Source organism: Oppia nitens, unplaced genomic scaffold, assembly GCF_028296485.1.
Source record: "Oppia nitens isolate AA-2021 unplaced genomic scaffold, nextdenovo-longstitch-racon4-pilon3 scaffold6_pilon_pilon_pilon, whole genome shotgun sequence".
NCBI lineage: Eukaryota > Metazoa > Arthropoda > Arachnida > Sarcoptiformes > Oppiidae > Oppia > Oppia nitens.
The window spans coordinates 3,759,883-3,787,175 of record NW_026533250.1 but is presented as its reverse complement, the minus strand read 5'-3'; the positions used below and the strand labels follow the sequence as shown (position 1 = coordinate 3,787,175).

Sequence of the window (27,293 nt, the reverse complement as noted above, 5' to 3'; positions counted from 1 at the left end):
TCGATAGTTATCAATAGTTACTACAATACTTATCGCAAAAATGGACAAATAAAATGAATTTACAGATATTATTAAGGAGTCATTTAATATTAAATATTCATTTTTTGTTTAGACTTGAATTAAGTTAGAAATTAGACATGAAATATATTTTTTCATAATAAAATATTTTCATAGTTTGTGATATTTAATTTAATTTATTTAACTTAAATACAACAACAAAAAAGTTTGTTATTAATAAATTAATGGAAAAAATAAAAGTGATATCAATTAATTGATGCTAAATTGTGATCTCTTTTTTTGTTGTTGATTGTGATAAATTGTTTTCAATTTTGTTTTTTTTATTAACCCAATTAAAAAAAAGGTTTGAATAGAAGGAAAATATTTATTATTGATTTAATACAGACATTTAATTTGACTAATGTTTTATTTTTCGCGCATTGAATGAAACGGTAGTTTTTTTTTAACAAATTATAGAAATACATAACACATAACAGTTATGACGATAGATACAGTTCAAGGGCGAAGACAGCCCTCAACCATCCACAGCAAGACTCACGTTGGGATTGGGAACGGCTTCAGTCGACAGCACAACACAACTGAGTCGAGTCGATTCATACAGAATAGTTACGGACATAAAGACTATCAGAGTATTAGTACACTCACTGTGAGCACTGGGATGTCTGCCAAGTTAGACAAGTCAGTCTCCGGCAGCACAGAGTCAACCAATAATGCTAATGGAGTTCAACTTAAGAAAGAGTTGGGTCTACTCAACGGTGTTTCTATTATTGTTGGCATTATTGTCGGCAGCGGTATCTTTGTGTCGCCCAGAGGTGTACTACAAGAGGCCGGTTCTGTAGGTTTGGCGCTAATCGTATGGGTTTCATGTGGTGTATTGTCGGGTATCGGTGCTCTATGTTATGCCGAATTGGGAACCTCTATACCTAAATCTGGTGGTGACTACGCGTATATTCACGAAGCGTTTGGACCATTGCCTGCATTTCTGTAAACTAAATACTATATATTTATTTTCAACTAAAAAAAACTTATACAAACTTTTTTGACAGTTTCCTATGGGTAGCCCTGCTTATCATAATGCCATGTGGCAACGCTATCGCTGCACTCACTTTCGCTAATTATATACTCCAACCGATATTTCCGACGTGTGAGCCACCGGCCAATGCTGTCCGACTGATTGCAGCCGCCGTTATTTGTAAGTAAATGAACTAAAAAAATAAATGGTTACACCATTTAGCTATACAGTAGTAGTCATAAAAACTCCTTAAAAGGCTTTTTTCCATAAAAATGATAATGCAAAATATGTTATGCAATGAATAATTATTATATACTGTACTATATGTGTGTAGGTTTACTAACATTTGTTAACTGTTATAACGTCAAGTGGGCGACAAAAGTGCAAAATGTGTTCACATTTGCTAAAATAGCAGCACTTCTTATAATAATAATCACTGGATTTTATTATCTAATAATCGGAAGGACTGAAACATTGAGTTATCCCAAATCATTTGACGGCACCTCCACATCACCCGGACATATATCACTTGCTTTCTATTCCGGCCTATTTTCCTATGCGGGATGGTAGGTTCAATTCATTTATTTGATTATATATATATATATATATATATAATATCGTAATACAATACAATAAAAATATTAGATTCATTTTGTTCAAAAAACTTATAGCTAAATATCAAATTAGATATTATATATAAAATATTATATATATAATTTATTACATTAGCCTTTTATTATAGAAAATTTGTTTATGTAATATAATAGACAAAAAACTGCATTATAATAATTTATAACAAAAATTTATTTTCAGTGTCTCTCTCCTTGTTTTTTTTGTAGTCCTTTTAATACTAATTATATTATTTATTAACAATATTTACTGTAATTTTTTTGCTGAGTTCATTCAACCATTTAATAGTATTAACTTATTTTTTCTATGACTTCTCAATAACTTATATAATATATTTTTATATATAATACTGTATTTATGTTATATAATACAGGAATTATTTGAATTTTGTAACGGAGGAATTGAAGGAACCGTATAAAAATTTGCCCAGGGCTATTTATATATCACTACCATTAGTAACAATTGTCTACTTGTTGGCTAATATCGCCTATTTTGCTGTATTAACTGCCGATCAAGTGTTGACATCCAATGCCGTTGCCGTGACTTTCGGTGAAGAAGTGTTGGGCATATTTCAATGGATAATGCCTTTATCGGTGGCTCTTTCGACGTTTGGCGGCCTAAACGGCGGTATATTTGCCTCGTCTCGACTATTTTTTGTGGGCGCCCGTAACGGACATCTCCCCGGAAGTATAGCAATGATTAATGTGAAATATTTCACTCCAATGCCAAGTCTTGTATTTTTAGTAAGCATTTGTTTTATCAATAAATTATCATTTTATTTGATAACAACATTATGTTTTAGTTAAATTTCAGTAATGCCTAACAAAACATGTGTTATTTTTTTTGAATGAAATTTTATTTTTAGGGCATTCTATCGCTTCTGTATCTGACAACCACAGAGGTCTATGCGCTAATCAACTACACGGCATTCATTGAATCACTTGCCGTCACATTTTCAGTGGCAGCTCTTCTATGGTTACGCTATAAACAGCCAAACTTGAAGCGACCGATTCGTGTGAATCTCATACTTCCCCTCATATTTTTCATTACCTGTACATTCCTCGTACTCTTACCATTCTATGTCAGTCCGTTTGAAACAGGTATCGGAGCCGCCATTACATTATCCGGTATTCCTGTTTATTTGGCTACCATATCGTGGCGTAAAAAACCACTTATTTATAAGCGGTTTATCAGTAAGTGATTCATTCATTCATTCAAAAAAATTGTTTACATATAATTGAAATCAATTAATATAAAATACAAAAAAAATAATATGTTATTAAATCAAATATTTTTTTTAATTTCAATATTAGGTGCTTTTACACGAACCGTACAAAAGGTATTGTTTAGTTCAAAGGAATACGACAAACATCTTAATGAATAAAAATCTATTTATAAATTAATATTTCAATATATATATATTGTGTACACATAAGACACTGTAGATATCATAATATAAGTTATAAAACTTCAAACAAATTACACATAAAAAGACATGTTTTTCTACTAAATAATAATAATATTGTCAACAATTGATGTTTTCTTAAAAGATAATTAAGTTTTAATACAAATGATTAAACCAAACAAAATTGTTGACTAAAGTGATGAAAAAGAGCTGTTAGGAGTTTGACGTTATTATATGATATGTTATTTAATGATAATTGTTTGCAATTGTTTATTATTATATTTTTAATAAATGTTTTTTAACATATACTTATTTAATATATTTTTAATTTGTTACATCTATCTATATATATATATAAATATTGTAACTTTGAAAAAAATTTAATTTTGATAAAATTCTATTTAAATGACATTATTTTTATATTATTTGTTAAAATTATATAAATTTGTAATGTTTAAAAATGATTATTTAATTTTAACTACATTATATTATTAAATATACAGTATATATTTTATAAAATAATAAATATAAAGTTTTTATTTTATATACCGGTATACTCCTATCATAAATCTTCATTTTTTAATCGTTATTTTTTTATAAAAATTAATCTAAAGATATAAATAAATAGTTAAAATATTTGAAATAAATTAATCATGTGATTCGTTATTTGAATGATAAATTGATGAAATTTAAATCTCAATGTTTTTTAGGTATTTTCAAACATTTGAAACAGATATGCATTAGTCTTAACACTATATTTTGTTAAAATCATTTAAAACACAAAAAAACTTCATTATAAAGCTTCGTAAATATAAAGGGATGTACGGCTCATATAAGGCCCTGAAATTTAGAGGACTTGAAGGTCTTTCAAACTATAAGTTAGTTTTTTATGGGATTCCGTGAACAAGAAATTGTTATCAATTTATTGAGTGAACATAAAAATATATTAACACAAAACACGAGGTTAAAGATTGTATTCAATTGTAACTTAATATTTATATAACACTTGTCAGTGCTCTCTAAGGATGTAAATGATTGTAAAATTAATTATTTGTAAATATAGTACTGAATATTCATATAATTCTATTGAATATTCATTACTATCAAAATTGATTACAGTATTTATTTTGATTTAAATTATTTATTTAGATTTAAATTATTTATTTAAATTGCATAATCATAATTCATAGCTTATTTAGTTTGATCTAAATTTTAAAAATATTTTATATTAATAACTTATAGGTAAAAATTATATTTATTCCAATAATTTTATTTTGTTATCATATATATTTTTAGTGCATCTATGTAAACAATATGTTTAAGTAGATTAATTAATAAATATATGTTTTGTTAAAAATATATTATTTGCTTAATAATATTCTAATATTGAAAATAAAATTTTAGATTTTATTTAATTTTAACAATTATTGAATAAAATAAATTTGATTTACTTCAACAATTTTAGATATTATTTCTACTTATTTTTATTGTTAGTGTTAACTTTAAATCAAACTTATAATAGTAAAATGAATACCAATTTTGTTACTATTAATATCTTAACTATAGAATTTAAAAGAATTATTTTCAATATATTATTTTTAAAACTTTTAATTAATTAATTATATTAAAATAAATTTAACTCAATTTTACATCACTAATACTTTGTAAGTATTAAATCCAATATAATATCATATGCTATAAGCGGTAATTTAATACTTAGTGTTATATAACTATTAGTATTGAAATCCTAATTTATAGCACTTTTATTTATTATACAAATGAATTATCTTTTTTTTAATTAAAACAAAAAATATTAATTATAATTTATAATATGATAAAACGCTATAAAATTTACAGTATCTAAGTTACATCTATTGATAATTAATATTTTTTTTATTTGCATAACTTGTTAAAAGAATATTATCATATTTTTGTATCAATAGTATACAAAGTTAAGTGTAAATATTGAATTTGGGTCATAGTGTGCCTCTAAATAAAATAAATAAATGCTAAATGAATTGCAATAATTATTAAATAACAGCATTACTAACACATTTTTATTACAAAATTAGTTAATTAAAACTTATATATTTACCAAAAAACAATACTATTAGTAAAGTTATTATTGTTTTATTATAATTTTTTTTAAATTTGCATTTTCATTATATACTGTATTCAAATTGTATGCAATATAATTGAAAATATGTACTGTAGACAGTTATAGAAATAAATAATTGTTATTTTAGTAACTAATTTAAAACAATATATATATATATATACCAATAAAAAACATTTTGGGATCAACTAAAGTGATGTTTAATGATAACAAAAGTAGAAAAACAAAAAAGTATCAAAAGTTTTGATGAAATCGCTGATCGATTGTATTGATAATCGTTTAGTGAATTGCAGTGAAGTTTACATTATTTTTTTAGAGTCGAGTCGAGTGACAAATAAAGCGCTAAAAAAATACATGAGTTTTGCAATCAATTAATGGCTAAACCATTGATGATCTCTGAGATTATCATCACTTCATTATTGAGTGCCATTCAAGACATTCATCGAGATGTCTGAGTTTGACATTCACAACGATGTCAATCAATTGATGAAACTTCTCGAGTAAGAAGACATTATTGCATTTGTTTTTGTTTTGACCATTCATTTGATTTGTCATTTGTTTTGATTTGATTTTGATTTGACAACAGAATTGAGGAGAATATAGCCGAAGGAGTGACAGCCGATGAGTTGACCGATGTATTGGCAAAGAGTGTGGAACAACGGTCTAAAACAAGAGGTGCCAAAGATACCTTCTTGAGGACATTGGAAATCAAAAGTGATCCAGACTTCAGAAACAAATACGAAGATTTAAAGATTCACAAGTATTTTGGACACCAATTACCCGTCATTTTTGTGATTGTGATCATTGTTTTATAACCACTATTTTATTTGTTTCGTAAATAGTGTTCTTGAATTGGATCCATTGGTCCATTTATTGGCCCGAATTAACGACGATAAAAAAGTAGATGTCATTTGTTTATATTAGATATTATATGTTTTTTACCATAAATTTGAATTTAAAAAAAATATAATTTATTAATTTCAGATCAAATATCTACTGAATATGCAAAACAAGATATCAACGAAAAAGCAGAACAATCGACAACCCGTGGATCAATTGGATGGCATTTCACCGTTGAGTAACAGAGTGACTACGACGGCGTCCGCGTCGTCGACTATTGACAGACATTCGTTTCATTCGGCGGCCACTCATAGACTAAGCACAACCGATATTAATTGTACGCCAAATATTGACGAAGATTTTATGGACAGACGATCGGTTTATACAAAATCACCAAAAGACATGTCGGCCAAGAAAAAGGGTAACCGAAACAAAATGCATGACTGGAAGTTCCTGACGTTTGACTATCAATTTAATGATTGGTCTCAAGAAGACCCGATTAGGCCTTTAAACAGTTTATCAGTGGCCGAACAAGAAAGTGCTCTTATAGAAGATCTTCTATTTGTTCTCATTGTATGTCTTAAAATCACTTAAAATGCCTAAAATAATAATAATAATAATATGTCTATAATACTGTAAATTTTTTTTATTCAACAAAACTAGGGTATCGAAGGCCGATACATACGATTACAACAACTTAGGGATAAACCTAATAAACATGATATTGTGGTCGACAAGGGTGGCGATGAACTACTCTACACATTAGCCCAAAGGATAATTGCTTTGTGTCCATACTTTTCGCAAATCAATCATTTTATCGATACAATTGACAACGGTTTAGTAAATCAGGCTCTCGTGGCTGCCATGAGAGCACAGATTAAAGATTTTTTTACATTGATTAGTCAACTCGAGACACAACACAGAAAGTCTGATTTGACTCTACAAAAGATGTGGTATTATCTTCAGCCAAGTTTTACCAATTTAGCGATACTTAAGGATATCGCCAGTAAAGTTGTAAAGGTATTGATTTTTTGTAGTAATTAATTTGATTATGAATTTTGATAATATTTTTTAGAGCAATTCAATTGGTGGAGCCGTTCTTAGTATTCTTCATGAGAAGACAATATCAATGACAGGTAACACAAAAGCACAGGAGTTCTGTTTGTTACTAACAAGAAAAGCAAGCGAACCCTACTTTGAAATACTCGACACTTGGATTTATGAAGGAATTATTGACGATCCGTACAAAGAGTTCTTAGTCGAGGACAGAGCCAATGAAAGCGATGATATCATTCTTGACGAGTATGTTATTCAGACGGTTCCCTTCGCTTTATGATTCATTCAACTGATTTCATTGAATTTTTTGTTTAATTTTTATATTTTAGTCTCTTTTGGGAGAGTCGTTATGAAGTAATTAGATCACGTATTCCAGTATTTTTTGAAAGACATACGGATATGATTATGAAAACCGGAAAGTATTTAAGTGTTATTCGCAATTGTGGCCGAAAGATATCGCGACCGCAACCACCAGAACATCTTTGTTATACAACAGAAGAACGAATTTATATCGAAAGTATTGAATCCGCCTATAAGTTTGCTTCAAAAGAATTACTTCATCTATTGGTCGACGAATCGGATCTAATGGGAAGATTAAAGTCAATAAAACATTATTTCTTTATGGATTTTGGAGACTTTATCGTACAGTTTATGGATTTGGCCGGCGATGAACTAGAAAAAGATGTCAACGATATAGCACTGAATAGGTTGCACTCATTGCTTGAGTTGGCTTTGCGGACAAGTTTGATGAACTCGGATCCGTATAAGGATGACGTCCGCATTGAATTATTGTCCGATTCATTGCACACACAAATGTCGGAAATTTTAAATATCGGTACAAATTCGCCAAACTTTGAGATAACAGAGCCGTACACACTGAAAGGTGCCGAAGCACTGACATTGGACTTCCAGGTGTCCTGGCCACTTTCACTTATCATAAGCCGCAAAAACATTACGTGCTATCAAATGCTTTTCCGACATCTTTTCTATTGTAAATATGTTGAGCGACAACTTGAAGAGGTCTGGAAAAACAATAAAATAGCCAAACGTTTTACATTCAATGCTGTCATCGGTTATGGAAAGGCATTTTGTTTGAGACAAAAAATGTTGAATTTTGTCCAAAATCTTGAATACTATATAATGTTGGAAGTAATTGAACCAACATTTCATCAATTCTTGGAATACGTTCAGACAAAGGTATCGAGTGTTGACGATATGATGAAATCACACGAAGATTACATACAAAAGTGTTTGCGCGACGCTATGTTGACATCTGGAGAACTATTAAAAGCAATCGTTCAACTATTAAGACTTTGTATTGTTTTCTCCAATTTTATGAAAGTAATTACAGATATTATTAGTTTATTATTTTTTGTGAATACAATATCAATGATGTTTTAAAAAATTATTTATTTTACTCGTAGGACTCGCAAAGCCATTCAACACAATACGAGTTATTGGATTCAAGTCAAGTATTAGACAAAGAGTTTAAGCGAATCAATGAAGAAGACGAGAACGTTAGCGACACTAAATCACTTCAGAACAGCTTTGAAGATCACATCTCTTTAATGCAATCAGAATTCGATGCAGTTCTCCATCAATTACTTCAGGCAATTAAACTTAAAACTCAAGAAAGTTATACAATGATTCCAGTGTTGAATAGGTTTGTATTAGAAACTGATAAAAATCATATTATATCCAATTTATTGATTGTTTTTTAATAATTTTTTTCAGACTTGATTTCAATGGCTTTTATCAATCATTAGAAGCTCGAAACGATTTGTAAAAAGAAATCATATCATTATTTTTTTGCCAAATTTCATAAATAATACCAAAATTACAATAAAAAAATAATAATATTGTATTACTGGTAATACAGGTATATAATAGCAATAGATCTGAATGATTGTAAAATTAAAAAATATATCAGTATTTCTTGTATATAGATATTTATTATTGATAAGTATATATACAGTATATATATATATAAATATATATTATAGTAATATATATGTCTAGTCTATGGCCATATATTATTTTAATTAATTTTTTAAATAATAATTTAATTTAAATAATAATAAATTAAATATTTAAATAACTACTACACAACTAACACAAAAAAAAATAATATGAGTATAATATGTAATTTTTTCTATCAGATGAGTAACTATTTTTTTAATACTTATATCAAAACTATAATCTGATTAATTGTTTTTTTAAAACTAATCAATTGAATTAAAATGAATTTATAAATTAAATTTTATAATATTAAAAATATTAATAACGTTTAGTAAATAAGTGTTACGTTTTAAGTGAATAGTGACGTCACGTGACCGTCAATGTTAACCAATGAGAGTCGAGCGCATTGTTTGATTGGTTGACAGTTTTTGAGCGACCGTTTGATTGAATACATTGAATGAAATGTTGTTTTGTTTAAAAATATAAATAGAATTGAATTTAAATGTAAACACAAAAAGTTTATAACAAATAATTATTTATTAATTGTTTGAATCAATTGAATGATTGAATGAATTATTAGGTTTTGAATTAATTGATTGATTGATTGCAATGACAGCCAAACCATTGAAGTCAATACTATCGGAACCGACGATTGATTTGTTTGAAGACATTGATAACAACAGACCGATAATCAACAAACCAGTGACCAATCGGGCGGAACAGCTGTTTGACAATCTGTTCGGCAAATGTAACAAAAAAGTGGACACTTATGCCAACAGATATCGCAAACCGTTTACCAAAATCAATGCCAATGTGTTGGCCACTGACCGTACAATTGATGTGTACGACGACACCGACGATGAAGAAGATGGTAATGAAAATGATAAAGACTTTGAGCCATCGATAAAGACATCAAAGTCTAAGACAAAGGCCAAAGCAAAAGGTGTGAAGTTTGCCGTTGATTGCGATCAAAGGGAACGAAAGAAACCGTTGAATAATAAGAAGAATACGAAGAAAAAGAAAGACTATCCCGACTGTACTAAAGATGCTTTGCTTCGGGCTTTTGAATCGGCAGGACTTCCAGACTTTGAAGAGATTTCTAAATTTGAATTACATGTCACTAATGTCAAAGATGTCGTCAGAGCTGATCCGCCGACACCTCCAATGCAAGACATTCTTAGGCCATTCGAAGACCTAATTGATTGGCGAAAACAAGAAGATTATAACATGAATTTGATAACAACTAAACCATCTAAATCTCAAAACAATGATAAAAGGAGTTCTAGTGATTGGGAAACAGCTGACTATCAAAACGATTCAATTGAAAACGATAATGTCTTCATTGATTCAGATGCTAATAATAGTACACAAAAGTCATCGGTTATCTCAAACAAACAAACAAATAAAAGAAATCAAACGAAGAGATTAACGAATAGTCGAAATCGAAGTAAAATAAATGCATCGATAAAATCTTCTGATAAAAGACGAGAGTCGGTAATAATAACCGCTGGTTTGGGCGCCTCTCGAAAAGCCAGTACTCCAGTTAGACGTAAACATAACGTTACCATAAAAAATTTGTCACCAATTCTGTCAATTGATACACCAGATGATTCAGATTCGAAGAAAGCGAAAGTTATCGAAAATGAGACCACTTTTGTGGCACCATTTCCTCCACGACCAGCTAAGACTGTTAATAAAAAGTCATATAAAGTTCCTAAAGTATCGTCGATACCAAACACTAAACTAGAGATTGTGAAGCCATTGCTGTCAGATGTGGAATCAATCACAGGACAGAACCGTTCGAAATCGATCTCAAGAACTTTGATTGATTTGACTGAACCAACTTTTATTCGATTAGATTCTGAAGAATCGGGAACTCTGGTTAATATCACTGCTATTAACAAGAACTCTAACAGTAATGAAAATGTGTGTCCAATGATTTCATCGGTTTCAACGAAAAGTGGAACAAACTATAACTTAAGAAACACAACAACTAATGAGTTGTCCAGTATTTTTGCACCAAATGTCAAAAGTACTCCATTAGTGACATCAAAAGTAACAAATTTATCGAAAAAGTATGAATTGATTGTCGACAGATCTCTAATGGATAGGACTCTATCAAAGATGTGTCACTCTAACAGTACATCCAAACTGATTACAAAACCTAAGACGACAACTATAGTTGCAGTGTTGGACAATACAGTTGACAGTACAACCAGAGCTAAAAAGCTAAGTCAACACAACGCCAGTGTCTATCATATGTACCGAAAGAGTATCGCTTCCGTTCAGTCGTCGTACCAAAAAATGTCACAATTTTGTCGAACTATAGTTAAAACTGATTCCTCAATTTGTTCGCATACTTTGGATGACTTGAATCAAACCGTTAGAACTGATATTTCAAATGCTGAAGATCTCAAACAATTTATAAATATATCGTTGAGTCAGACAATGTTCTCGACTTCCAAACTGATAACTAATGGAAAGCAAACTGTTTTGAGTGCAAAACAAAAAGTGCTTCTTCTTTGTGAACCTAATGATGTCATTGAGTTTAATGATGTTTTTGATCGAAATATTCTCAAAAATTGTCGAAAAATAGGCGAAGGCTCTTATGGTGAAGTGTTTGCTTCTAAAGACAATGGATTAGATATTGTGATTAAAATCATACCACTTGTTAACAGTGGAAAAAACCAGAGTGAAGAAGAACTTTTTGCACAAATATTGCCTGAATTAGTCATCTCTAAAGAGTTTAATCGGTTAAAGAGTGATATATCAACAAACTGTGCGCCAAATTTTATTGATATGTTACGTGTGAACACTACTCGTGGACTTTTCCCGACAAAATTGATTAAAGAGTGGGACATATTTGACGCCGAAAAGTTCAGTGAAAATGAAGACCCGCGAACTTACGATACAAATCAATTGTATATCGTCTTGCAGTTGGCAAACGGCGGCACCGACTTAGAGGCCTATAAATTCAGCTCATCTGTCGAAGCCATCAGTCTATTCGCACAATTGTGTCTTGCATTGGCCGCAGCAGAAGTCGAGTACGAGTTCGAGCACCGGGACATGCATTGGGGTAATGTTTTGATTGCCAAAACAGATGAAACTCAACTCAAATACACCGTCAATGAGATGGACTATTGTGTCAAATCTAATGGAGTTCTTGCGTCTCTAATTGACTTTTCACTATCGCGTATGAAAAGCGATGGTTTCATAATATATGACGATTTAGCCAAATATAATGATCTGTTTGAAGGCAACGGTGACTATCAGTTTGATATTTATCGTAAAATGCGTGATAATAACCAAAATGATTGGCAAACATTTAAACCAAAATCTAATATTTTTTGGTTGCACTATATATTAGACAAAGTGATCAAATCTAAGAAGTATAGCTCCAACAGAACTAAAGTCCATAAGACAGGCATTCAGTTATTGAAAAGCATTTTCGATGCAATACTTAAATACGATTCGGCCTTTCATTTGGTCCGAAGCCATCACTTCAAGCAGTTCTGTGTCGACTCTGGTCTCATGTAATCCACTTTTTTTTGTTGAATATTTTTTTTTGTGTATATAAAATAGTCTTTAAATTCTAGTATTTAATTCACACACTATTATTGTATATATCATTAATTTCATAAAACTTTTAATCTAATTATTATCTAATTTAGTCTTTTTTTTATAAATAAAGTTTTTACTATTTATTTATTACTAATTTTTATTTATTTATATAAATATAGTCACATCTAATCTAAAATATATGGTTACTATGGTATCTATTGTTTGGTTCAAAACAATATTTAAACAATAGTTATGATAATCAGTATTATTATTAATATTTATACATAAGATTTATTAACATATCTTATAAATAAATAAATAAATTAATTAATTAATTCCTAAAACAATGTCAAACCGATTGATAACATTAATTCAATATATGTTTATAACGGTTGATATACTATGCAATGCATTCAGTGATTATTTTTCCGATCATCTCATAAGACAACTGTCCATATTTGTGATGCAAGACCTGTGTCTCGTCCTATCGCTTATTATACTATTGCTCTACTATTTCAATGTCGATGCCTTAAGAACCGGTACTCTGGCACTCATTTTTCGCAGATATTGGTCATCACTGGTATTGACCATCGTATACATTCTACTAACCATTACACTACAGTTGCTATTAGTGAAACTTAATTGGAGTCAATACAAGGGTAGAGGAGAAGGAGGTGGTGGAAGAAGTGGTCGACACTCGTGGAAGAGTCAGTCATCTATAGTCTCGCTGTTTGTCATTCAACGAGTTTTCTCAGCTTTTTATTACTTTTCATTTGCTTTTACTTTAAGAAAACTTCAGAGCAAACGACTTATTGAAAAATTGACTCCAAAATCATAGGAAAAGTATTTATAAATACTTTACAAAAAATACTATTCAGTACTTGGCTTACAATTAGCAACAGATAAAAAACAACAATTAGTTTGATTTGAAAATCTAAACTAATATAATAAAAAATATATTAATTGAAGTACGGATTCAAATTCAATGTGATGTCAATGTTATTGCAGTTCATTAATGTATTAATGCATTGTTTTTTTGTTGTTTGCATTGAAGATATTGATTGGAAATCAGATTATTTACCAACTGATCAAAACATATGTTACTTCAATACAGTCACTGCTATAGTAAAACAATAACAATTATTAATCAATATATTCGAAAAAATATCGAAATATTTGTAATAATTTATTATTTTTATTTAACTTTAAAATAATACATTAAATCATAATTTGAATCATTAAAACATTTGTTACATTAATGAATTGAAATACAGTATACAAAATATTCGAAAATATTAATGAAATTTAAAAATAATGATTTTTCAAGGATTGACGACAATTCGCGGTGCGATTTGCATTGACATGAGTTCCTGAAACAATAGTTTACAGGCATAGGGCACCCGAACCTGTGATATCTGTGTCTTATTGCGACAGTTTTTACATTCAAACGTATTGTTTCTCAAATTGGCAATACATATGAGTCCACATAAGTTACAAATATGAACGCGATAGGGATCGGATACTTCAAATAGTCGTTCCCTTAGAAACTGTGCGGCGCCGTGCGATATCTGACAGTCTCTTTCCATTTCACCGAAACGTAGTCCACCATCACGTGCTCGACCTTCCATGGGTTGTCTGACCAGTATCTGTACGGGTCCTCTCGCTCGCGAATGGATCTTGTCGTCGACCATATGTTTGAGTCTCTGGTAATAAGTGGGACCAATAAATATCTGAGCGCTTACTTTACGACCGGTGTGGGCGTTGTACATCACTTCATAGCCACGCAATTGATAATTATATTCCTAATATTACGATAATTACAAATTATATTTTGTAATTATAATTTACATATAATTTATTTAATGGTTAAATAAATAAAATTTCAATAATCGATACTTACGTGAAGCAAATCTGAGATCTTTTGCACGTTTACGGTATCATTGAAAGGAGTGGCGTCACCGATCTCTCCCTTATTTGCCGATACCTTTCCCTGAAGACATTCAATTAAATGTCCGATTGTCATACGAGATGGAATAGCGTGCGGATTGATTATAATGTCGGGTGTAATGCCTTCACATGTAAATGGCATGTCTTCTTGTCTATAAAATTAAAAGTTAGTTTAATATAAAAAACATATTTCGATGTATATTATAATACGTACCGATATGTGATACCACAAGTACCCTTCTGTCCGTGTCTTGAGGCAAATTTGTCGCCAATTTGCGGTATTCGAACCGAACGGACACGTATTTTACAGAATTTATAGCCTTCGTTATTGATGGTAATCATCACCTGATCAACAATTCCGGTCTCACTGTTCCTCAAGAAAGTACTGGCATCTCGTTTGGTATATCTCTTGACTTGACCCTCGAGTTCATCTTCATTTTCTGGCAACAAAGCCGTCTTACCAATGATAACATCATCGCCTGAAACTCGAGTTCCCGGCGCAATGATGCCGTCGTCTTCAAGTTTGTCATATATGGCATTCCTCATACTCTGACATGTGTCACGTGTGGGTCTCTCAAACTGTTCCTCATTATCACCCATTCGTTTCTGTTCGGAATCTTTATAGGATCTGTAAAATACAGATCTAAAAAATCCGCGATCAATGGCCGATGCATTCAGAATAACAGAGTCCTCCTGATTATAGCCAGTATATGACATAATAGCAACAATGGAGTTGATTCCCGCCGGAAGTTCCCTAAAGCGCAAGTATTCCATAGATCGGGTGGTGACCAAAGGTTTTTGTGGATAATAGAGCACATGAGCTAATGTGTCCATTCGTACGTGAAAATTGGTGATATAGACACCCATAGCTTGTTTACCCATAGCAGACTGGTATGTATTACGGGGCGATTGGTTGTGATCAGGGAAGGGGATGATAGATGCACAGACACCTAATATCATTGATGGATGAATTTCACAGTGTGTATATGTGGAACAATAGGCCAGTTCGCTATCCTGAAGATCGTCAGGAGTCATAGCAATCATAACAGTTTCTTCTTCAAGTGTGTCGATATATTCGACAACACCAGAGGCTACCAAATCGTGCCAACTGTAGCTGTTGTACTCCCTTTCCTTAAGCATCTCTATGTGACGCTTCTTTAACAATAGTTTTTGGTTTTCTACAATAAGAAGTGGTCGACATATTCTTCCGGCATCCGTATAGATCCTGATTTCACGATCTCTAATATCGCGAACCATTGATACCTCAGAGACAATGATATCCATCTGACGCCTCAATTTTCGCAATGTGTTCATCAAGAGATCAGGTTCACGATGTATTCCAACCCAACAGCCGTTGACAAAAATCTTGGTGGCCTCTGATATAGCCGACGGAGCAATCTCTTCGAGATTTTCCATTGACCATTCTTCTAAAAATTCAAGAATTGGTGACGGCTGGGAACCGACAGATATATATGCCATAAGTGCTAAATTTTTGACGAGTCCGACGGCATGACCTTCTGGTGTCTCTGCGGGACAAATCATACCCCACAAAGTGTTATGCAATTGTCGAGGTTTGGCCAACTTTCCGTCTCTTCCAATCGGCGAATTGACGCGTCGTAAATGTGAAAGAGTGGACGCATATGTTAGACGATTCAATACTTGCGAGACACCGGCTCTGGCCTGATGTGCCTTTTTCTGATCGCCCCAATTGCCTGTCGCTAATGAATAGCGAAGACCATCGGATATAATACGCGTTTTGATGGCTAACTCTAACTGGAAATCTTTTCCTCTGTCGATGAACTTCTGTGCATACATTTTGACTTCTTTAGTGAGATTTCTGAATAATCCTCTAAACAAAAAGGCCAACAGAGGTCCGGCCAAATCTAGTCGTTTGTTTCCGTAGTGATCGCGATCGTCGAGCTCTCGTCTACCGAGTGCTGCCAACAATAGCCTGTGAACCATATATCCTAAATAATAAGCTTTTTTCGTTTCACAGAAGTCACTGACGCCGACGTGTGGAAGCATTTCCTTTTGAAGGATTTCTCGCGCATATTTGATACGCTTTTCTTTGGTAACACCGGGTCGAGCGCCCCGAACACCAATGAAATTAAGAGCAACGTTCTGCTCTTGTACTACAAATGCTTCGTCAAGCGATGGCTTAACCATTTCCATCATCTCTGGGTCTTCGAAATCGTAAATAATATGTTCGAGAATATCTCGATCGGCCACAAAACCCAGTGCTCTGAAGACAATCATAATCGGAATCTCTTGTTTAATATAAGGAATAATAGCGATAATTCTTTGGCCAATCGCCGTCTTTTTAGATCCTTGTGTACCGCGAGACAACATATTGACCCATAGAGTACTCGTGGGTCGGGAGGAGTGCTCAATACACGACCGACACTCAGCCTTATACACAAATTTAGAGTCTTTCAAAGAGAAGACATACACAGTATTGGTGGCCATCTTTTCTTGAGCTATAAGAACTTTTTCGGAACCATTGACAATGAAATAGCCGCCCGGATCTAATGGACACTCATTCAATTCTGTCAAATCTCGATCAGTGAGACCACTTAACAGACAATAAGTTGATCGCAACATAATCGGTATTTTGCCGATAAATGTCTTTTGGTGTTGCGTTTCGATGGGATCATCGCCTTCTTTGATGATAGTTTTGGTTATATCGACATAGAGTGGCGCCGAATACGTCAGATTTCTAAGTCGGGCCTCATTTGGCATCATAGGTGTGGGGGCGCCGTCTTTCTCCCAATGGGTTGGTTTAGACAAATAGATTTGTTCAAACTTGAGGACATATCGCGGAGGATTCTCCACCTCACCCGATGCGTGCTGAGCCTCGGCCTAACCGGTGTCACCAAAACATATTAACTCTTCTAAACAGACAATGTATTACTAGTCAACTAACCTGTAATTCAATGGCCGACGAGTCTTCGACAATCCTTTGGACAGACATCTGAATGAATTCATCGAAAGAGTCGAGTTGTTGTCTGACGAGACCTTTTTCATCGAAATAAGAGCTGATGACAATCCAACATGCTTCTTGCCATACATCTGATGTTATCTCCAGTGACTCTTCTTCGGCTAACTGGTCCTCATCATCGTCTCTGCCGTACATCTCTTCAATTGGACATCAATTCAATTGACAATCAATTAATCAATAAATCGATTCATTATTAATAGGAATTGCAATCAAAAAACGTTTCGTTTGTTTGTTTGTTGAAACAAATGCCGCAAACAATGCAAACATATTATTGTGAACATCAATGACGTCTTCAAACAATTATTGAAATTTTTCATAAGTTATCAAATGGTTTATACAAATCAATTGAAACTATTATTAATTGCTATAATAATTATTATCTTATAATTTGTTTTTAATTATTATTTCATTTAAATGACTGATTTTTTTTAAAGATGAGATTTCATTATTACATATTTGTTTTCAATTATATATTAAATATAATTTACAATAGATTATGATTATACAATTATACAATTTAAATTTAATTATATATTATATTTATATAATTTATATATATATATATATATTATAATTTAATACAAATTTAAATTAGAGACTAAAATAATGAGTTTTTTATACTGTAGCAAAAATTATTTGTTAAAAAAACAAATCAAATTTTTAAAAATCAAACATAAAATTATGGCTTTAAGTCAAATATCATGCCATCATATACTTCATCTCCATATTGTGCTAATGAACTATCATTTGATTCATCAGAAGACTTGTTTTTATTATTAAGTAATACAGTTTTGAGAGCCATTGACGCCAATACCCCAAACACTAGTGCATTGCCATCGGGGGACAGTCGACAGCAACTTATTTGACTTTCTGGTGTGTAAACCATTAAACATGAGCCTAAATAATAATAAGTTTATGGAAAATAATTAAATTTATTAAACATTTTAGACCATTATATAGATATATAGATATATATATATACCTGAGTCGAGTTCCCAAATTCGTATATTAGGATCGGTACCACTCGAGTCATATGATAAAAAGTAGTTGACTTTTTCAGTAGCTTGCAGTACATCGGGTGCTGATGTATGTCCAGTTAAACTGTGTCTGTATGGAGATAAACAAAAATTTTGATGATTATAATATAATTTTTTTGTTGTTGAAAATAACAAACAATAATTTTGATGCCATCACTTACTTTTTGGTACCGGTAGTTAAGTCCCAAACTAGAACTTCTCCCGATTCGATGCCATTGAGTACACAACCAGTTTGTGTTGAAATGGCTAAACTAACTGAATTGCATTCTGGTTTCCACTTCTTAAATAATGTTCCGCTTTGAAGATCGTAAACAATTATTGAATTGGGAGAAGTCGTGTTTAACTCCTTTAAATAAATAATTCATATTAAACATCAAATATTGATATTTATTTCAAGACATATATTATCATAATTACTGACTTTACAAACGCTGACCACATAATGTCCGTCATTACTAATTGCTGCTAATTTTGTGATGAACTCGTGATGAGGTATTCTCAGATCATATAATAATTTACGATTTGTTAGATCCCATACCAATAGGGGAAAAGGTTTTTGAGTTTCATCTCCACAAACACATATCTTTCCATTGGCACTGACCAACAAACTATTAAGAAACCTATCCTCTCCTACTTTAAAAGTTGTTTCTAAATCCTAAATTATTAATTTTTTAAATTTAAAATACTAATAATATACAGTACTTCTAATATACGGTAATTTAAATTATATGTTTTTTTTAATCAAACAAACAAAAATATGTTACCCCAGTAGTGGTGTTAATCATATTAACATACATCCTGTTACGGGATAGTGCCACCACATACTTGTCTTCATGTATGCCATAAAATGGCATTTTTTGATTCATAACTCCTTTTAATTTGACTTCAAAAGTGCCTGAATTAAGATTATAAAGTTTAAGTTCGCGATCGCACAACACTATAGCCCGATATTTATCAACCATTTTGACGTCTCGCGGCTGACTAATGCCTTGAAGAGTACGAACTACTTTCTCCTCATAAATATCCCAAACAATCAACTCATTTGAATGCAATGATATTGCAATTAAATGCCTGTTATCGTCTTTAATTGAAAATAATTGAGTATAACATCTATTGGCATAACTTTCTGGCGATGTATTGCCAGACGCCGATTCTGGTCGTGAACTGGCAGCTGATAGAGTATCGGGACTTCTAGCTGGAGGTGGAGGTGACAAAGCATCGGGAAAGGCAACGTTGGATGTGTGAGTGTTGACAGCGTTTGAATCATTGATTATAGCAATCTTGATCTCTGGTTGCAAGTACTCCGTACTACTGGCCTCCTCTGCGGTCTTCTCCGGCACCGACTGTAGCTCTGATGCAGTCGACTGTTCCCTTCCATAAGGAATACTATCGGCTGAACCTTTCCTCTTGTTATCATTTTGTCTGTTCATTGCATTTCAAATATATATATATATTGCAATTATTTACATATAATCTTGGTTTAAATTAATTCTCATTATAAATATTAATAATAAAATATATTCACCCAAAAATAATATTACAAAAATATATTCATAGTTTTTATTAGTATTACTATCTTTGATGAAAATCCTAATTTATTTGCAAAAATCATTGTTTAATAAATTTTTATATAACAGATAAAGTAAAACAAAATGACAATACAATAACAAAATATCTCTAATACAGAATAACGTCTAATAAATAATGATAATAAATATTTTTATTATCGTGAATAAGATAAATTTCAGCAATGCTTTATACAACCTATATTAACAATGATGAGTTCATTATTACAATCAAACACAAGCAATAAATAAAATGTTAATGAAAATAATATTAAAATATTCACTTAATTATATACTAATATCTTTATATCGTAACTAAGATACTGTATTATTACTATACAATCAATGAATATTTACTATTATATGATATTTATTAATATCCGGTTATAAATTTCCGACTATCTATAAGTATTTTTAAAAAATAACTTAAATCTAAATTAAGTGTATATTTTTGGGGCAAATGCCAAATGATGGGATAAATAGTTTAAAACATATGGTTTGAAAAAATATGCAAAAAAAAGTTTATATATATCAGTCAGTAAATAAATTGAGGATAACTTGAATACTCTTAAATAAAATAATAATTATTAGTTTGTGTTATATGTGTATAATATATTGAAAATAAAATATCAAATGTGAAGAATAGGTAAACTTGACGTCAATAATACACTGGAGACTTATAATGAAATATTAAATGCATTTTATATATACTATATTTTACACAAACTTATTATTTATATTATATATTTAAAAAAATATAAATAAAATTCATTTCATAAATCTAATCAATATTTCTTTCAAATTAAATATGTAAAAAAAATCTTTATTTAATGTTAAAATATAATATAATATTCAATCTTATTATTTACTAAAAAAACTAAATAAATAAATATTAAATAAAAGTACATTAAAAAAATCTCTTTTAAATTCAATTTATTTAAATACTTTAAGCTTTTTTATATATGGTTTCACAATATTTTATTAAAATATTTTTATACTATTAAATGCAAACCAAAACTACTGGTAAACAAATCAACATTTGAATTATATTTCATTATAAGAAAAATAAATTATAGGTAATAAAAAAATAATTTAATTTAATTATTAAATATTAAATATTATTACTAAAATAAAAATTATTTTTTAAAATTATTAACTAAATACACTGTATTTAACTAATAATCTGATTTAAACATAATATTAGTAAATATAAAAATATTTAGTTAAAAAACTGATTAAATTAAAATCCTTATGATTTTTAGTAAAAAATTAAAATATAGCTAAAAATCCCAATTATTTAAATATTTTATGAACATATTTATTCGTATACATTATTAGTAATTTTTTGATAAAATTTTTTTAACAAAAAATATAAATTGTATGAAATGTTTAGTATGCCTACCGGTCGTGATCCCTGTCCTCGTCCTCCTTGTCCTTATCGTTCACCACTTTATCTTTTTTGCCATTTTTTCCTAATGAGGAACAGTTGGATCCCATTGTTGAGACAATTTATCAAATGATTAATAGTTTTGATGAGTTTCAGTGATTTTTATTTTAATTATTAAATGTGTTGAATATGTGTCCAAATAAGTGACAACAAGTGATAATTACATCACATTTTTTTCGATGAAAACCCAAAGCAAACATATTATCAATTGTCTAATGAAATCATGGTTTCAATGATTTTTTTATAATTTAAATAATAATAAATACATTGATTTGTTGATCACATCACATGTTTATATAAACAGTTTAGATGTCATCGACTAAAGTGAAGAGTCGGATGACTGTCATCACAAAGATATGGATTACCGCACAAGTGGTCTAATGTGGTGATGATATGGTAGATGAATGACCACTCTTTAGATACATAACTCATCAAAATAATTGTGACCACAAAATGTCAGACAATTATGATATATATTATAAACAAATGACTGTATATTTGACAGTCAAATGTATACAACAAATGATTGATTCAAATCAAAACATTTCAATTGAAACATACATTCAAAACATTGATTCATTCAAATCGATTGCTTCACTCAAATGCTTACCTGTAATGCAATCGCTGTTTGAGGCGAAACACCATTTGGTTTAAAGCATTCATTCAATGCTTAATACAATAATGTTATCAACAAAAACACAACTATTTATATGTTTCGCCAATTTATGTGTCAATCAAATCAACTAAAAAACTATTGGAAATAATCATTTGAGTCAATCGATTATATGCTCTCAAAAATGTTCATCATTTTCATCAAAACCCATCTCTAACTATACAATATTCTCACACACTCTCCCTCTCTATACATAACTATAGCTCTCTCTCTCTCTCTCTCTCTCTCTCTCTCTCTCTCTCTCTCTCTCTCTCTCTCTCTCTCTCTCTCACTCACACACACTCTCCCTCTCGTCTCATCTCAATCTCAATGCTCTAAACATTATTATTATTATTATTACAGAGAAATACTACAGTAATATACAGAGTGTCTACACATAGACTACACATACTGTATATTAATAGAGAGTCTCTATTAATATGAAAAAACATTGGACTCTAAATCACAGTCACAACACATGAATGACGTTCACTAATAGTGAATCTCATTGTGATTTACGTCAGATTTACATACAGTATATTATTCTGCAATCAAATGTAATTTCATAACTAATAAACTTTTTAATTAATTAAAAAAAACAAATCTATCATATTTTACTAATTTGTTGTAATATATTAATTATATCGATATATAAAATATTTATTTTTTAAAAATAATTAATCAATTTGTTCTATATTTTTTATATTAAAATTTTAGTCAAAAATATTTTTTTAAAGTGTCAAACTTGTAAATATTTTTTAATGTTGTGTTATTTTGACAATTGTTTTGTTTTTGTAAATTTGAAAATTTTAAACTTTGGATAACAAATGATTATTCAGTATAATTTTATGATTAAAGTAATGCTCATATTTTTAAAAAATCACTTAATTTTTGTTATTTGATAATTTAGGTATTGTTAAACTAATAAAAAAAATTAAGTAATTTTATAATTTTCAAACAAAATTCACAAAATATCGATATTAATTAAATTAGTTAAAATTTTAATATTATTTCTATTTAAACAATAATTCATTTAAATTTATTCAATTTGAAGAATTTAAAAAAAAATTAAAACTAGTACAATTTAATTAAACTTTACTAAAATTACGATATAATAAAGTACAGTTATACCTGAACAATTTACAGTATATATATGTAAAAAATTAAATAATAAAATAAATTATATAAAAATTTAGAAAATTAAACAAAAGTTAGTGACGTATTGCTATTTAACAGCTGCTTATAATAAACGTCTATAAGTAAAATAAAAACAAATATAAATAGCAAACTTGGTTATCGTTATACTATTACTACTACTACTACTACTACTACTACTACTACTACTACTACTAATTATTATTATTATTTAATTAATTAATTAAAAAATATTTCACAAAAATTATCCTTATCAATTTAAAAAATTATTTTTTAAAAAAAACTGTACAACTGTACAATTTTTTTGTTAGTCTAACAAATTAAATACTTTATAAATAGCATTGTATCTTATATTGAAAAATTGGTCCTTTTTTTATTTGTATAACTCAATGGACTTCAATAGTCTAAAAAAGTCTTACATTTGTTATATATAAATAATTTATTTATTTGTCGATCACATGATTGCTATTGGATTGCATTTTTTGTTTTGTTGTCAAATTGATTGCAATAATAATTGTTAAATAAATGTTTTTTTTGTCAATTGATTTACAATTATAATAAACAAAATATTTTTTGTTTGTTTGTTAAATAATAATATATGAATTAACATTTAATTTAATATATAATTTAATTTAAGTCAAACGTATCGTTGATTTAATATAATGGCACAAAACGGACAAATGGTCTACAAATCCATGAATTTGTAAATACTTTAGATTTTTTGACATTTGATTTGTATTTTAGTTATAATAAAATCATTGATTTACTAATTGATTGTATTTTTATTAGGTTTGTCTCACCGGAAAAGTTTTATTTAAGACCCAATGATAATGAAAACGAGTTATTGATTATTGATAGACAAACATTTCATATATCACTTGAAGGTGACTATTGATTGAATGATTGATTGTCTTATAATTTAATACAATTTAATCGGATTATGATATATCTATAGTCAATCGCAATCAGATCCCAAGTATAGCCACATCTAAGCTTATTCATGGCATCTTCGGTATCGTCAGATTGATAGCCGGTATCTTATTATATCATATATTATTTACAATTTTTTTTTATTAAAATGTACTTAAATTTTATTTAAGATATTTATTTATTACATAATTTTCAATCACTATTTTTAGGACCTCATCTCATAGTAATTACCAAAGTTTCAAAAATTGGCGAAATCTATGGCCAATCAGTGATAAAGATCGATGAAACAGAAATAATACCATTTAGTCGGACAACACTTCACTTGACTGAGGATCAGATTGTCTACAATAAGAGTTATCTAAATATGATTAAATTGGTGTTGGATTCGCCGTATTTCTATCTTTCATATTCTTATGATTTGACACATACACTACAAAGTCTTTATAACTGTGGACCAGATTTTATGTCTAAATCGCTTTTTGAAAGAGTATGACTTAATAACTATCTTTTTAAGTTAACAAATGATTGAAAAAATTTCTAATGTTATTAAATATTTTTGCTAAAAAAGGCCGACAAACGATTTGTTTGGAACCTCTCTTTATTAGCCGATTTGTATACCAAACCCGAATTGAGCGCCTATTGCATCCCAATAATGCACGGATGTATGTATTGATTCATATGATGTCAAATTGTTGTCAAACAAATCCAGTGATTTATTATAATACTTAATGTAAATTTATGTTGTTATCAACAATAATAGTTATCACTATAAACGCCGTCACAATTAACAGAAAATTGTTTATATGGACACTAATATCTCGACGGTGTATCAATCGGGCCGGTACTCGACTTTTTATGCGTGGCATCGATGCTGATGGAAATCCGGCCAACTATGTGGAAACCGAACAGATTGTAGAATATGACTCATCTCAGAGTTCTTTTGTTCAGTTGAGAGGATCGATACCACTTCACTGGACACAACTTCCTGATCTTCGTTATAAACCTCCACCACAATTGATTCAATACGCAAATCATATGCAGAGTTATACTAAACATATTGATCATCTAATTAATAATTATGGAAGAGTTTGTTTGATTAATCTGATCAATCATACGGGACAGGAACAGCCATTAGAAAAGGCATTCAAAGAGATTGTCACCCAATCTAACAATCAATTTGTACGTTTCGAGTCATTTGATTTTCATCACGAATGCCGCAAAATGCGTTGGTATCGGTTGTCAGTTTTGATGGACAGAATCGATACCGAACTTAAAGAGTTTGGTTACTTTCTCATGTCTGCCGATCGGACAGCTCTCTGTCTACAAGACGGCATCTTTAGAACCAATTGTATCGATAGCTTAGACCGAACTAATGTTGTTCAGGGATTAATTGCAAAACATTGTTTAGAGAATATATTGAAGCGCTTCCAGATTATCTCTGGTTCTGATAAATTAGATGATTACGATGTATTTAATAATCTTTATCGGAATGGTATTTATTTTTAAAATAATATTTATTAAAAATTTGATTACACATCTAATTGATTGATACGATAGGTTGGGCCGATAATGCAGACATTTGTAGCATTCAATACGCTGGAACAGGAGCTTTGAAAACTGATTATACACGCACTGGTAAAAGATTACCAATTGGTGTCGTCAAAGATGGCGTCAATTCATTGATTCGCTACTATAAGAATAACTTCACCGATGGCTTCAGACAAGATGCCATCGATTTGTTTTTAGGATATTATAAAGTGGATGAAAATGAAGGAAAAGTTGTGAAATGTCCGCTTAAAGATAGACAAGAGTGGAAGTACTTGACGGTATGGATATTTTTTTATTTGTAATTATTTATCTAAATTAATAAAAAATAAGTGTTTTATTAATACTGATAATTTCAGTTTTGCAATTTACTAATACATGATATTTTAATTTTTAATAACTTATAATCTATTGTATTAGATATTTGATAACTAATTATACATTTATCATCTGTTAGTTGAAGTGTGATCTCATATTGAAATTGTAAACATTAATTGATAAAAGTTAATTTTAAGTACTTATTTGTTGTACTTATACTAATTTAATTATCAATTTAATAGCTATTACCGTAAATGATTTAAATGCCACAAATATTTTTGAAACCACAATTATTATTATATCCGTAATTATATAATTAATGATTTTGTTTTTTTGTTGTCAAACAGTTACCAATATTTTTCTTGGCCTCCATTGCTATGTTCTTCTTTAGTCTACTCATTCCAACCGGTAAATCATTTATCAAATATTTTTTTGGCTAAATATTTTATTTTTAATAATAATAATAATAATAAAGTGTTAAAACCAAATTCAATGTTAAAAATGTTTTTGCAGAGCATTCCACGGAAACGCTATTATATTTGTTATTTTGGTTGGCAATGGTCTCCACAACACTTATCGGTATCTTTTATTACGGCTCCGAATTGGCTGACTATCCAAAGCTGAGGGATGTGAAACCCAAACGACAATCAGATTAATTTATCAAAAATGGTTTAATTAGTTTTTACTGACTTTATATTATTATTTAATGTGTTACCTTATCAAATACATTACTTATTATTATTATTTTTTAAAACATTTAGATTATTTTTTCAAGTTTGTTTGTAATGTTAAATAAATAAAATATTGTTTTAGAGAAGTTTTATTTTTAATTAATGTAATATTTCAAAAAAATAAATAATTTATGATTAATTTATTATAAAATTAAAACAACAAAAATGTTAATATAATAAAGATATATTAGTTAATATATATGATATATTGTTACAAATAATTATTTAAACAATTTATAGTAATTATAATTATTATAGTTTATTATCGAAAAGATATTTAGACTATTTTGTAATAAAAATTAATAACATTTTTATCTATTATGAAATTTTATTTTTGTCAAACAATTATCATAATAACCATAAAGAAAGGA

At 29.7% G+C, this 27,293-nt stretch overlaps 7 protein-coding genes across 10 annotated transcripts; 5 read left to right on the top strand and 2 right to left on the bottom strand.

The window, feature by feature from the left end:
* Positions 1–326: 326 nt before the first annotated feature.
* LOC128962914 (Y+L amino acid transporter 2-like) lies at positions 327–3,096 on the top strand. The gene is made up of 7 exons (XM_054309323.1): positions 327–361; positions 454–1,002; positions 1,065–1,210; positions 1,365–1,596; positions 2,034–2,403; positions 2,526–2,853; positions 2,974–3,096. Exons 2-7 carry the CDS (start codon positions 497–499, stop codon positions 3,042–3,044), a joined length of 1,653 nt encoding a protein of 550 aa, XP_054165298.1. The 5' UTR covers positions 327–361; positions 454–496; the 3' UTR covers positions 3,045–3,096.
* A 2,394-nt stretch (positions 3,097–5,490) lies between these two features.
* On the top strand, positions 5,491–8,936 carry LOC128962117 (gamma-tubulin complex component 2-like). 3 transcript variants are annotated; one of them, XM_054308460.1, is made up of 10 exons: positions 5,491–5,681; positions 5,768–5,941; positions 6,024–6,081; positions 6,166–6,442; positions 6,515–6,594; positions 6,685–7,041; positions 7,097–7,323; positions 7,407–8,418; positions 8,502–8,740; positions 8,812–8,936. In XM_054308460.1, the coding sequence occupies exons 1-10, from the start codon at positions 5,629–5,631 to the stop codon at positions 8,861–8,863; spliced, it is 2,529 nt and encodes an 842-aa protein (XP_054164435.1). In that variant the 5' UTR covers positions 5,491–5,628; the 3' UTR covers positions 8,864–8,936. The 3 variants fall into 3 exon arrangements, with proteins under 3 accessions (XP_054164435.1, XP_054164433.1, XP_054164432.1); XM_054308458.1 differs by having other exon boundaries at positions 6,512–6,594; XM_054308457.1 differs by having other exon boundaries at positions 6,166–6,594.
* Positions 8,937–9,547: 611 nt separating this feature from the next.
* Positions 9,548–12,573, top strand: LOC128962116 (uncharacterized). The gene has a single exon (XM_054308456.1). The coding sequence runs from the start codon at positions 9,646–9,648 to the stop codon at positions 12,571–12,573; it is 2,928 nt and encodes a 975-aa protein (XP_054164431.1). The 5' UTR covers positions 9,548–9,645.
* A 370-nt stretch (positions 12,574–12,943) lies between these two features.
* Positions 12,944–13,435, top strand: LOC128962701 (uncharacterized). Its single transcript, XM_054309102.1, has one exon. The coding sequence runs from the start codon at positions 12,944–12,946 to the stop codon at positions 13,433–13,435; it is 492 nt and encodes a 163-aa protein (XP_054165077.1).
* Positions 13,436–13,919: 484 nt separating this feature from the next.
* LOC128962409 (DNA-directed RNA polymerase II subunit RPB2) lies at positions 13,920–17,841 on the bottom strand. The gene is made up of 4 exons (XM_054308781.1): positions 17,468–17,841; positions 14,759–17,403; positions 14,498–14,696; positions 13,920–14,399 (listed from the first exon to the last, which is right to left on the bottom strand). Exons 1-4 carry the CDS (start codon positions 17,675–17,677, stop codon positions 13,920–13,922), a joined length of 3,534 nt encoding a protein of 1,177 aa, XP_054164756.1. The 5' UTR covers positions 17,678–17,841.
* Positions 17,842–18,174: 333 nt separating this feature from the next.
* LOC128962411 (uncharacterized WD repeat-containing protein alr2800-like) lies at positions 18,175–22,503 on the bottom strand. 2 transcript variants are annotated; one of them, XM_054308785.1, is made up of 7 exons: positions 22,202–22,503; positions 21,547–22,004; positions 19,344–20,001; positions 19,001–19,234; positions 18,741–18,925; positions 18,525–18,649; positions 18,175–18,439 (listed from the first exon to the last, which is right to left on the bottom strand). In XM_054308785.1, exons 2-7 carry the CDS (start codon positions 21,639–21,641, stop codon positions 18,222–18,224), a joined length of 1,515 nt encoding a protein of 504 aa, XP_054164760.1. In that variant the 5' UTR covers positions 21,642–22,004; positions 22,202–22,503; the 3' UTR covers positions 18,175–18,221. The 2 variants fall into 2 exon arrangements, with proteins under 2 accessions (XP_054164760.1, XP_054164759.1); XM_054308784.1 differs by lacking the exon at positions 22,202–22,503 and having other exon boundaries at positions 21,547–22,067.
* Positions 22,504–24,034: 1,531 nt separating this feature from the next.
* Positions 24,035–26,893, top strand: LOC128962410 (phosphatidylinositol-3-phosphatase SAC1-like). Its single transcript, XM_054308782.1, has 9 exons — positions 24,035–24,101; positions 24,188–24,282; positions 24,354–24,431; positions 24,538–24,815; positions 24,897–24,990; positions 25,089–25,820; positions 25,886–26,154; positions 26,539–26,599; positions 26,705–26,893. Exons 1-9 carry the CDS (start codon positions 24,061–24,063, stop codon positions 26,845–26,847), a joined length of 1,791 nt encoding a protein of 596 aa, XP_054164757.1. The 5' UTR covers positions 24,035–24,060; the 3' UTR covers positions 26,848–26,893.
* The last annotated feature ends 400 nt before the right edge of the window (positions 26,894–27,293 follow it).

Excerpts from the sequence above, each read along its gene's own strand:
- LOC128962914 (XM_054309323.1), top strand. The coding sequence starts at position 497 with ATGACGATAGATACAGTTCAAGGGCGAAGACAGCCCTCAACCATCCAC. Across the intron at positions 1,211-1,364 it reads GATTGCAGCCGCCGTTATTT|GTTTACTAACATTTGTTAAC; the intron begins GTAAGTAAATGA and ends ATATGTGTGTAG. Across the intron at positions 1,597-2,033 it reads CTATTTTCCTATGCGGGATG|GAATTATTTGAATTTTGTAA; the intron begins GTAGGTTCAATT and ends TATATAATACAG.
- LOC128962117 (XM_054308457.1), top strand. The coding sequence starts at position 5,629 with ATGTCTGAGTTTGACATTCACAACGATGTCAATCAATTGATGAAACTT. Across the intron at positions 6,595-6,684 it reads ATCTTCTATTTGTTCTCATT|GGTATCGAAGGCCGATACAT; the intron begins GTATGTCTTAAA and ends CAACAAAACTAG. Across the intron at positions 7,324-7,406 it reads GATGATATCATTCTTGACGA|TCTCTTTTGGGAGAGTCGTT; the intron begins GTATGTTATTCA and ends TTTATATTTTAG.
- LOC128962116 (XM_054308456.1), top strand. The coding sequence starts at position 9,646 with ATGACAGCCAAACCATTGAAGTCAATACTATCGGAACCGACGATTGAT.
- LOC128962701 (XM_054309102.1), top strand. The coding sequence starts at position 12,944 with ATGTCAAACCGATTGATAACATTAATTCAATATATGTTTATAACGGTT.
- LOC128962409 (XM_054308781.1), bottom strand. The coding sequence starts at position 17,677 with ATGTACGGCAGAGACGATGATGAGGACCAGTTAGCCGAAGAAGAGTCA. Across the intron at positions 14,697-14,758 it reads ACTTGTGGTATCACATATCG|ACAAGAAGACATGCCATTTA; the intron begins GTACGTATTATA and ends TTAATTTTATAG. Across the intron at positions 14,400-14,497 it reads AGATCTCAGATTTGCTTCAC|GAATATAATTATCAATTGCG; the intron begins GTAAGTATCGAT and ends TCGTAATATTAG.
- LOC128962411 (XM_054308785.1), bottom strand. The coding sequence starts at position 21,641 with ATGGGATCCAACTGTTCCTCATTAGGAAAAAATGGCAAAAAAGATAAA. Across the intron at positions 18,650-18,740 it reads TTAACTACCGGTACCAAAAA|ACACAGTTTAACTGGACATA; the intron begins GTAAGTGATGGC and ends ATCTCCATACAG. Across the intron at positions 18,440-18,524 it reads AATTTGGGAACTCGACTCAG|GCTCATGTTTAATGGTTTAC; the intron begins GTATATATATAT and ends ATTATTATTTAG.
- LOC128962410 (XM_054308782.1), top strand. The coding sequence starts at position 24,061 with ATGGCACAAAACGGACAAATGGTCTACAAATCCATGAATTT. Across the intron at positions 24,816-24,896 it reads CTAAATCGCTTTTTGAAAGA|GCCGACAAACGATTTGTTTG; the intron begins GTATGACTTAAT and ends TTGCTAAAAAAG. Across the intron at positions 26,600-26,704 it reads TAGTCTACTCATTCCAACCG|AGCATTCCACGGAAACGCTA; the intron begins GTAAATCATTTA and ends ATGTTTTTGCAG.